General features: G+C 35.3%; 1 protein-coding gene across 1 annotated transcript; it reads left to right on the top strand.

Annotated features, from left to right (window-relative positions):
• The first annotated feature begins 2,444 nt into the window (after positions 1 to 2,444).
• Positions 2,445 to 4,719, top strand: LOC120077441. Its single transcript, XM_039031319.1, has 5 exons — positions 2,445 to 2,478; positions 2,934 to 3,073; positions 3,478 to 3,567; positions 4,079 to 4,156; positions 4,501 to 4,719. The coding sequence occupies exons 1-5, from the start codon at positions 2,445 to 2,447 to the stop codon at positions 4,717 to 4,719; spliced, it is 561 nt and encodes a 186-aa protein (XP_038887247.1).
• Positions 4,720 to 10,613: the final 5,894 nt, after the last annotated feature.

The raw sequence follows: 10,613 nt of genomic DNA on the forward strand, positions 1-10,613 counted from the left end.
AGACCCAGATGTTTAACTTGTAATAAATATCACTGGGGAAGATGTCTGAAGCAAGTACATACTTGCTATAGGTGTGGACAACCAGGACATTTTAAGAGGAAGTGTCCCCAAGTAATGGGTCGTGAAGGGGGAAGTGTGTCACAAACTATAAATCAAGGAATCAAACCCTCAGGTTCAGGAGGATAACATGTTGGTGGAGCAAAGAAAAATGAGATCGAGGAGCACAGCCAACCACAGGGAAAACTGTATACTTTTACCCAAGATGAGGAGATGCCCAATACTAAAAGAATCAAGGGCAAGAATCTGAAGGAGTAGTGTAGAAACAATCTTTGTAATCAAACTTTGTTAGTAAATAAAATTGGTTGTTTGATTTGTGTGCATACATGTTTGTTAAATTTCGAGGACGAAATTTTTTTTTAAAGAGGTGGTAAATGTGAAACCCTGAATTTCACCTGAATTAGGTTAGAACTTGGTTAGTAAGGAAACTTGAAAAAGGATAAAAGAGGAGATGAATATCTTTAAGTGTTGAAACTAGACCTTAAAGGCTAAAACTTATGTTGTGGTTAAGTAAGATTTTAGGTGATAAAATTTTGGCTAACTATGGGAGGCATACATTGATACCAAGCATTAGGATGAGGGAGTGCAAAATAATGGCCTTGCCATTTGAAGTCTAGGTGTTGACATTGTCAATAGAGGTTAAGTAAGCTTATTAAGTGTGGGAAGCTAAGAATACCATGCGTTGGGGTAAAGCTTGCGGCCAAGACACCAAGCAAGGAGTGTTGTGCTTGGTAAGACCATGGTGGATGCATGGTGTGGATGGCCGAGAAATGGTGTAAAAAGAAGTTGTTTAGGCGGGGCATGAAGAACATGTCAAACGCATGATGTGGGTGGTCGAGAGTAAGGGCATGCGGCACACAAGGATTTTTTAGGCTAGGACAAAGCGTCGACCAAGGTAAATAGAGGTTAGTTGATCGTATGAGGAGGTAAGGCAATGCCTATACGTTGAAGCCATGTGATGGCTAAGTCATTGTGAGGTTAGGGAAGGCCTCATGGACACAAATGACAAGGTTGGCCTAGGTGAAGAGGTTGCATGTGTTGGTTGTGTTTGTGCGTTGGAGAAGCATGTGATGGCCTATAGGGTGAGCACATGAGGATGCATTGGCCTAAGAGGTTATGCTTCAAGGGTAAGTCATGCATGGAAAGAGTGCAAGGCAAAGGGATGAAGCATACGATAGTCTTTAGTATGGGCACAAGAAGGAGCCAAGTGTTGGTTAATGCTATGCGGCCATGAGGATGAAGCATGCATTGACAAGGTGTGTCTTAGAGAGCAAGGATAGGTTGGCAACTCATCGGGACAAGTGGCTAAGCAAGAGAGAGTTAGGATTGAGCCAAGTCTAGGTGGAAGCATGAGAAAACATGCAAATGGAGGCTTTGCATTGGCCAAGGGAGGTGAAGACACTTCAGAGCAAAGGTGGTAAGGGTAGGCGTTGGCAGCTTGAGGAAAGAGGCTGCGGAAGGGGGAGTACGATTGGATATACGAGCTATTAAGGTTCTGGAAAGACTCTAAGAAATAAACTTAGTATAGGTTTTGGCTTAGCTCGTATCAGGCTGGGAAAAGGGTTACAGGAACCCTGAAGGGAATAGAAAGAAGTTACTAAGTTAAGTAAAATAACTAAAAATGAGACTTTCAATGTAGGAAAATGTATCCGAGTAGCAGACTCCCAGTGGTGGTAGGAATCCAACGAATGATGCTACCTGCAAACTAACTCTAGAGAAAGTAGAGGAAACATCAAAAATAAATAGTCCTACTCTCGATATTGATGGATAACCAGATCATCATCTGGAATAAATTTATCTTAATCTACTAAAGAACCTTGGATTGTCCGCAAGGTGAAAAAAACCATAAAGATCCATGTTTGATGGGAGACGGTACCTGGTTATTTGGTGGGTAAACACAGTTATAATAGGAAAAATTGTGTCTACTTTTAAAAGAAAAATAGAGAAACAGACAGGACAAGGTTGAGGGAAAATAAAATATAACTCACTGCACCTATAGCAATAAAACTAAGAGGTTTATGCCAGAGACAATATATGACATCACTGCACCTGTTGGCCTTTGGGAGTACCGAAACTGACTATCCCGCACAGAAATATTATAGAATTTGACGGTAAATCTTCATGTGGGGTTTGTGTTGAAAAAGATTCCCTGTAAAATTGTTCTCCTATTCTGCACAAACTCGGTACACGCACAAAGGGAATGTCCTTGGAGGAGGAAAAAAAGCTCCTAAAGAAACGATTTTCTAGAGATTAGAAGAATCAGGAAAAAGGAACTAAAAATCGAGAAAGAATGTAAATAATGTAATTAGTGTAAATAGACTTAGATCTATAAATATATCGATCTTGTGAATAAATAATAGAAAGCCTACAGCACGTCTAGCGGGATAATGTCGACATGTGCACATTCAGTGAGCTATAAGGGTACTGGAATTATTTCCACATCATTCATATCGTGAATTCACAGGAGAGGAGATACATGATCATGGCAGGGTTATCCAGTTACCAGGCTGGAAGGGTTGCATTATTGTTGTAATGATTGTCTTGGTGTGAAAATTGTTTTCCCACAAATGTGTTCCTTAAATCAAACTTGTTTTCATTATTGAAGGATGCCACTCATTAGGCTTTCTAGCTCACGTTTTCCAATAGTTTAATTCCCCTCCCCCCAGGTAGCGGAAAGCGAAACGTTTCGAGAAAAGCCATCCAAGGTCTGGAACTGCTACTCTCTCACAATGCGGGACTCGAATTGGGTTATCTTTAAAAGTCATTAGAATTGTTAAAGCTAATATTGTATAATAGTACAAACTCTATAACTGTTCAAAAAAATTAATTAAGTTCCTATTTATTAGCTATTTATGGAATGATATGAAGTTGAGCAGTTGGTATCTCAAATGTGCTATCAGCTTTCTTCACGTCTCCTTCCAAGTTTGGGAGACAAGGTTTGGGAGGGGGTGTGATAGCTTTGAAGTCTGATATGAGCAAGGTGTATGATCAGGTGGAGTGGAGTTATCTTCGACAGGTGATGAGAAAAATGGGTTTTTGCAACCGATGGGAGTTCAGTTGATTATGAACTGCGTGGACAGACACATTTTCAGTCCTACTCGATGGAAATAGCCAAAGATTAGTTCAAGCCTTCCAGAGGCTTGCATCAGGGAGATCCACTGTCGCCATATCTCTTTCCATATTTGCTTCAAAGGTCTTCAGCCCATCTCCAAGAGAAGGAACACAAGCAAAGTTTTTATGGTCTTGGTTATCAACCCATCATTGTCCTTATCTATTTCTCACATTTTCCTTTGTATGAAACAGTATAATAGTACAAACTCTATAATGTTCAAAAAAATTAATTAAGTTCCTATTTAATTAGCTATTTATGGATATGATTATGAAGTTTGAGCAGTTGGTAATTCAAATGGTGATATTCAGCTTCTTCACGTCTCCTCCAAGTTTGGGAGACAAGGTTTGGGAGGGGGTGTGATAGCTTTGAAGTCTGATATGAGCAAGGTGTATGATCAGGTGGAGTGAGTTATCTTCGACAGGTGATGAGAAAAATGGGTTTTTGCAACGATGGATTCAGTTGAATATGAACTGCGTTTGAGACAGACACATTTTCAGTCCTACTCGATGAATAGCAAAATAGTTTCAAGCTTCCAGAGGCTTGCATCAGGGAGATCCACTGTCGCCATATTCTCTTTCCTATTTGCTCCAAAGGTCTTTTCAGCCCATCTCCAAGGAGAGGAACGACAAGCAAAGTTTTTTAGGTTTGGTTATCAACCTCATTGTCCTTTCTATTTTCACATTTTCTTTTGTAGATAACAGTATAATAGTACAAACTCTATAACTTGTTCAAAAAATTAATTAAGTTCCTATTTATTTAGCTATTTATGGAATGATATTGAAGTTGAGAGTTGGTATCTCAAATGTGATATCAGCTTTCTTCACGTCTTTCTTCCAAAGTTTGGGAGACAAGTTTGGGAGGGGGTGTGATAGCTTTGAAGTTCTGATATGAGCAAGGTGTAATGATCAGGTGGAGTGGAGTTATCTTCGACAGGCTGATGAGAAAAATGCGGTTTTTGCAACCATGGATTCAGTTGATTATGACTGCGTGAGACAGACACATTTTCAGTCCTACTCGAATGGAAATAGCCAAAGATAGTTCAGCCTTTCAGTAGGCTTGCATCAGGCGAGATCCCCTGTTGCCATATCTCTTTCCTATTTGATCCAAAGGTCTTTCAGCCCATCTCCAAGAGAAGGAACGTACAAGCAAAGTTTTAGGTTTGGTTATCAACCCTCATTGTCTTGCTATTCTCACATTTTCTTTGTAGATAACAGTATTTTTTTTCAGGTGACAAAAAATGATCGGTGATTGATAAGATTATGTTGGAAACATAAGAAAAGGCCTCAGGATAGACAATCAATTTTCATAAATTTATGTTCATGGTTAACAAGAATACCAGTCATGATGCCATCCAATCTATAGAAGATGGGCTTGGGATCCAGTTCACAACATCTTTGGGGCTTTACTTGGGTCTTCCTTCCCAGATCTCTAATAATAAGAATGAGGTATTTCTAAATATTAAGAATCGTGTTTGGAAGGTCCTCCAAGGTTGGAAGGAGAAGTTTTTCTCTATTGGTGGTAAAGAGGTGTTGATTAAAGATGTGGCTTAAGCAATTCTGACTTATACGATGAGTTGTTTCCTACTTCCCAAAACCTTGTTTGAGGATATTTGCTAATCTTTAAGAGATTGTGGTGAGCATCGACTAGCGATAAAGCTAAAGCAAACTGCAGTTGGACCAGTATGTGTGGTAGGAAGGAAAAGGAAGTCTTAGCTTTCGTGACTTGCATATCTTCAATTAGGCTATGTTGGCTGAACGAAGCTGGAAAATCATTAGGCTACCCAACAACTTACTTACTAAGGTGCTCCGAGGTAAGTATTTCAAAGCTGGTAATTTTCTAACTCTAGGTTTAGGATGTAATCCGTCATATACTTGGAAAAGCATTCTGTGGGGAAGATCTTTGTTTAAGAAAGGCTATCACTGGAAGGTGGGAAATGGGAAGTTTATCCAAATCTCTAGTAACCCTTGGCTTTCGAGGGAGGGGAGCAAAGTACTTCTTTGGGTGCCTCTATGTCTTGTGAGGAGAAATGTTGCTTATCTTTTGTATGACAACGAAGGATGGAATGAATAATTGATTCAATCAAGTTTTATTAGTACGGATGTGGAGGCTATCCTTCAAATCAACAACCAAGAGAGCGTCATGAAAGTGAGATCATTTGGGACCTCAACAAAAAGGGAGTGTTTACCGTTAAAAGTGTTTTTTTTTTTTTTTTTTTTTTGCTTAAATCTTGCTAATTTGAATACAACTAGCTAATCTAATGGGAGTGTTGGGATTAATGTTCTAAATCTAGTGTATCTCGCAGTTTGTAGTTATGTTAACATAAATTATTTATCTAATAAAATTAGAGGTATTTTATTTTACATTTAGACAGCATTAATTCAACTAAAAAACTAAGATCCAAGGTTATATGATATCATTTGAACAGTATGTGGTTGACATACAGGTGATTCACATTCAAATAATAACCTAAAAGGTCTGCACTAAATGAATGAAGGTTGGGTACCTTATCCTGGTAACACTACGGATACAACCCATTTTGTATTATTACATGAGATGTAAGTGTTACAAACAATATGAACCATATTGTTCATGTAAAGATATGTGAGTGGGGTATCCTATATAAAGAATTTTGTACATAGACCGAACCATGAAATAATTAGTGTCTCTTTATAACACCGTTACTTGAAGAAACTAATATTTCACTAAGATGACTATAAAAGACTTGACCTTAATCCTGAGTGAGTTGTGAATTCCTGTTTATGATGGCAGTCTTTTGATCTATATGGGTGAGAGTGACCATGTTAACCAACTTAATAAGCCTACCATTTTTGGGGTTTGTCTGATTAGGGAGCTGGAAACACAACTACACAAGATGGAATTCACTCCTTTCTATCTCTTGGGAAAGTAGATAAATTATTCTCTTAACAGTTAGTTTTGGGTCTTGAACAATGAGGTCTCAACCTCTCACTAGCTCGAGATGTGTTAATTTATAGTTTGACTATAAACTGTTTGTTCATTAAAGGAATCAGTGGTAGTTAAGAAGTTAAATGTAACTGCAAGGGTAAAACGATATTTTGACCCAGTTGTAGTTATGAGCATTTGTCAGGGTCATCGCTTTGTTGATTAGTTATATCCATGGACATAAAAATAAATATATAGTGTCAAGAGTGCAGGTATCATCTTTAGTGGAGTGTCCGGTAGTTAATGAATATTGATTAATTGGATTAGAGAAGTTTAATCAATTAATCTCATATCATTGGAGCTTCTAATCTGTAGGTCCATAAGGTCCCTTTGTTAACTCACTAAACGATAGTAATGAGGAATGATTTAAATGGTTCAAATCCAATAATAAAATGTTATATTAATGAGATTAATATATAATGATTAATTATAGATATGATTTATAATCCAAATTATGTAAGAGAGAAATATTTGAATAAGATTCAAATATTAGATTAATATGAATTGGATACATAAAGAGATTTATACATATAAATATGTGATATTTATATGTTAATTAACTCCATATTAAATATGATTTAATATAGTTATTTAATTGATTAATTAATGGTTAATTAATTGATTAAGAAATAATAGAGATTAAAGATTAGTATACATATATGATATTTATGATAATTAATTAAATGTATATTAAATAGGATTTAATATATGGTTATTTAATTAATGTGTCAAATAACTAAATAAAGGTTATTTAACTAATTAGCACTAAGGGTATAAAAGGAAATACTTAGAGAAGGGATTACCCATTCTCTATATAAATATATCCTTATAGTCCATTTAGTGTTAGAGTTAGCACGCAATTAGCGGAAGCAAACAGAATCATTGAGCACCCTAATTCATCAATTTAAGCAATTATGAAAGCATGTTCAAGAACTAAAAAGAAGGCTTCATATATACCTTTGTAGAACTCCTTCAATCCATGAAAACAGCTTCAGTTTTGACTCCAAAAGATGTAGACCACCACTGAATCTTCCCTACTACTCTCTAGGTTCTTAAACTAGTTTGTGGGATCCAAAATTAATAAGAATGAGAAAAATTTTAAGAGAAAAAGTATGATTTCTCTGGTTTTGAAGAACTCTTCTTCAAACTTGATTGTTTGCAAAATCAGCCATCCTAGAAGAAGACTGCATAGCCAATTGACAGGTCCTTCTTGTGAGATTTGAGTGGGAATTTAGTGTTAAATATTGGAAAAACCCACTCAAAATATCACTCAAAATGGAAATTAGTTTTAAATCAATTTTTCATTTCAAAAATCAATCTTCAAATTTTTAATTTAAATTTCTAAAACTTAAATTAAAAATAAAATTGATTTATTTTGAATTTTCATAAATTTTAAATTTTAAATTTTAAATCAAATTAATTCAAATAATTCATTTTAAATAAAATTTAATTAATTAATTAAAATAATTTAATATCCCATATTAAATTATTAAAATACCAATTTCATGATCATTTCATGTAATTAATATTTAAATCAAATTTAAATATTACCGTTTCAAATTCTTTCATCATGTTATTCTAAGATTTAATCTGTTTGTGAGCTAGTAAGAGGACCCAATAGACCTACAGATCATGGGCTCCAATGATCTGAGATTAACCGACTAAACTTTTTAACCTAATTAATCAACATTCGTTAACTACTGGGTCACTCCACTAAAACCCAGTAGTTGCACTCCCGTCACTGTAGATATATTTCTGTCCACTCGATATAACCATAATTAGTAAATTGACCCTTCATAGGTTGTTCGTAATAACAGTTGGGTAAAAAAGTTGTTTTATCCCCAAGATTACATCTTGTTCCTTAAGTCTCACTGATCCTCTAATAAACAATTGGTTTGTGATCCAATCACTAAACTAAGTCCCTCTCAGGCCAATGAGAGGGTGGGGCCACTTTTTCAAGATCCAGAGTCAGCACGTAAAGGAACAACCTCTCTATTATTCCTAAAAGCGGGTAGGAATGAATTCCATCTTGCACCCTATGTCCCCAGCTATCTATCCAGTCTTACTCCTGAAATGGAAGGCTTATTGAGCCGGTGTTGTTGGGCCAATCCTCACCTATGCAAATCTAAGAATAATCCTGGATAAACACGAGATCATAGTTAGCTCAGAATTAAGGTCAAGTTACCTAGGTCATCGCTTTAAAATAGTCAGTCTTAAACAGCAGTGTTATAAAGTAAGAGTGACTAATTTCTTGGTCCGATCTTATACAAACTCTTTGCATAGGACACCCCTACTCGCGTGTCTCTACATAAACGAACTAGATCACTTTGTTTGTAGCACTTTAGAACAATTGTAACTCTACAAAGTGGGTGGCATCCAATAGTGTCTCCAGAATAAGGTACCAAGCCTTGTTCGTATACTATAGACCATTTTGACTATTTACTCAAACTTGATCCACTCTTATGTCTCCACATAAAGTTCAAGTATTAACGTAATAGTCATGGATCTTAGTTTATTGGATTTAGGTTATTTCTAAAATGAAAATGAGCAATTCAAACATTCAATAACAACTTTATTGAATCAAACTTCAATAACATCTATATTGATTAACAGAATAAGTTTATTGTTTACAAACCACGAGTTTTAGGACATAAAACCTAAAAAAACTCCCACTTGAGCTAAAACTCCAGTGTTTACACACATTTATACACATAATGTTGAGTTTTTGAGTTTTTAGAGAGAAATACAATAAACTAGGGCATCATATACCCACAGTTTGTCGTGAGTTTTTAGAGAAAAATACAATAAACTAGGGCATCATATACCCACAGTTCCTAGGTATCATATACCCTTTGTTTTTTTCCCATTTACCCTAGATTGTATAGCCTGTAGTCCTAGACTTACTAGGTGACCCTCAAATACTTTAGGGGAGAGGACCCCTGTAAACATATCAGTATATAGTATAATTCTAATCAACAAATAGAAAATGCATGTTTTACCCTCAACTTCTTGAGTCTCAACGCTATCACGAAGGATTGGTGGCTTGAGTTTCTACTAAACTCATGTTATGACTAGGCTATCATACAACTCGCCCACTACATCGAGACATTCTCAACTCTTTTGAGAAAGATGCATCTGAACACTCTAAACAACTTTTATTGCAGGATTAGCTTAATCAATAACTCTTGTTTATTTTCTATAACTACTATGGAAACTTGATACAGTAATTTATGATCTCGCATGTATACTTCTTCAATTAAAGTAACATTTGTCAATATAAATACTTTATTTTCTTCTAGAGGTTGAAGAAGTATACTATATTTGGGCAGCCTATGGATAAGCATACTATTTTGAATGATGGTCCACTTCCTTAGGATTTGGCACTAATATATATGCTGGTCTTTTCCAAATTATAAATATGTAAACATCTTTTACTTGTCATAAATAGCTTTTACGACCTCACCACATCTCATATGGAGTTTCAGAAAATATTTTAATGGAATGATGTTGAAAACGTATATAACAGTCACTACTGTATACTCCCAAAACAATTTAGGCAACTGAGCATAGCCCATCTTTCAACCGAACTACATCTAATAGGGTTCTGTTTTTCTTCCCGATACACCGGTTCTGCTGAAGCGCCAAGTGTAGAGAGTTGTGACTGGATTCCATGTTCTATCAAATAGTTCTGAAAATCTCAGACCTTATGTACTCTCCACCTCGATTTGATCGAATTGTCTTAATTATTTTATTTAACGAGTCTTCATATACTTTGAACTTTTCAAAAGATTTAGAATGATGATAAAGTTAGGTAAATATAACCGTACTTTGAATAATCATCAATAAAACCGATGAAATATTCATACCCTCCTCGTGCCTTGACATTCATTTGACCATATAGGTCTAATTGTGCAAGCTCTAAAGGTTCTTTGGCTTTAAGACCTTTTCTTATAAAAGATCTTTTGGTCATCTTATCTTCAAGACAAGACTCACATGTAATGTTAAAACACTGTCTTCTAATTGAATTAGATGACCACTTTTAACTATTTTCTTAATCCTATTAAGATTTATGTGACTAACTTTTTAATTGCCAAAGATAAGTACTTGAAGAAACCTTTACCTTTTGTATTTCAGCCATTTTAAATATCTGAATATTTGAAATGACCTTTATCGGTTTTAACATAGAAGTTTTTTACAATAGAACATAAAAATACTTCTTTTGCTATGAACACTTCATTTATGTCAAAAGATACTTTTATACAAATGTTCTTACAAAAGATAGATATATGACCTTTCATTACATTAACAAAAATCACATTATGTAATATAATGGATCTATCTTTTAAACACAACTTCCGGAACTCCCATTGATTTTACTGAGATAGTCTCCCTTGTTCACAACCCTGAGAGTTATCTCTTCTTCTATAAGCATTCTTCATAAACTAATTTTCTTGTTTTGGTTTTTCCGCTTTCTTTTCCAGAA

The sequence above is a fragment of the Benincasa hispida genome, chromosome 5 (assembly GCF_009727055.1).
Source record: "Benincasa hispida cultivar B227 chromosome 5, ASM972705v1, whole genome shotgun sequence".
In the NCBI taxonomy this organism is placed as follows: Eukaryota; Viridiplantae; Streptophyta; class Magnoliopsida; order Cucurbitales; family Cucurbitaceae; genus Benincasa; species Benincasa hispida.

Bases quoted from the DNA above. Each gene is read 5' to 3' on its own strand.
- LOC120077441 (XM_039031319.1), top strand. From the start codon at position 2,445: ATGTCGACATGTGCACATTCAGTGAGCTATAAGG. The intron at 3,074-3,477 runs GTGATGAGAAAA...GGTGATATTCAG, and splicing joins AGTGGAGTTATCTTCGACAG to CTTCTTCACGTCTCCTCCAA. The intron at 4,157-4,500 runs GTGAGACAGACA...ATGGTTAACAAG, and splicing joins ATTCAGTTGATTATGACTGC to AATACCAGTCATGATGCCAT.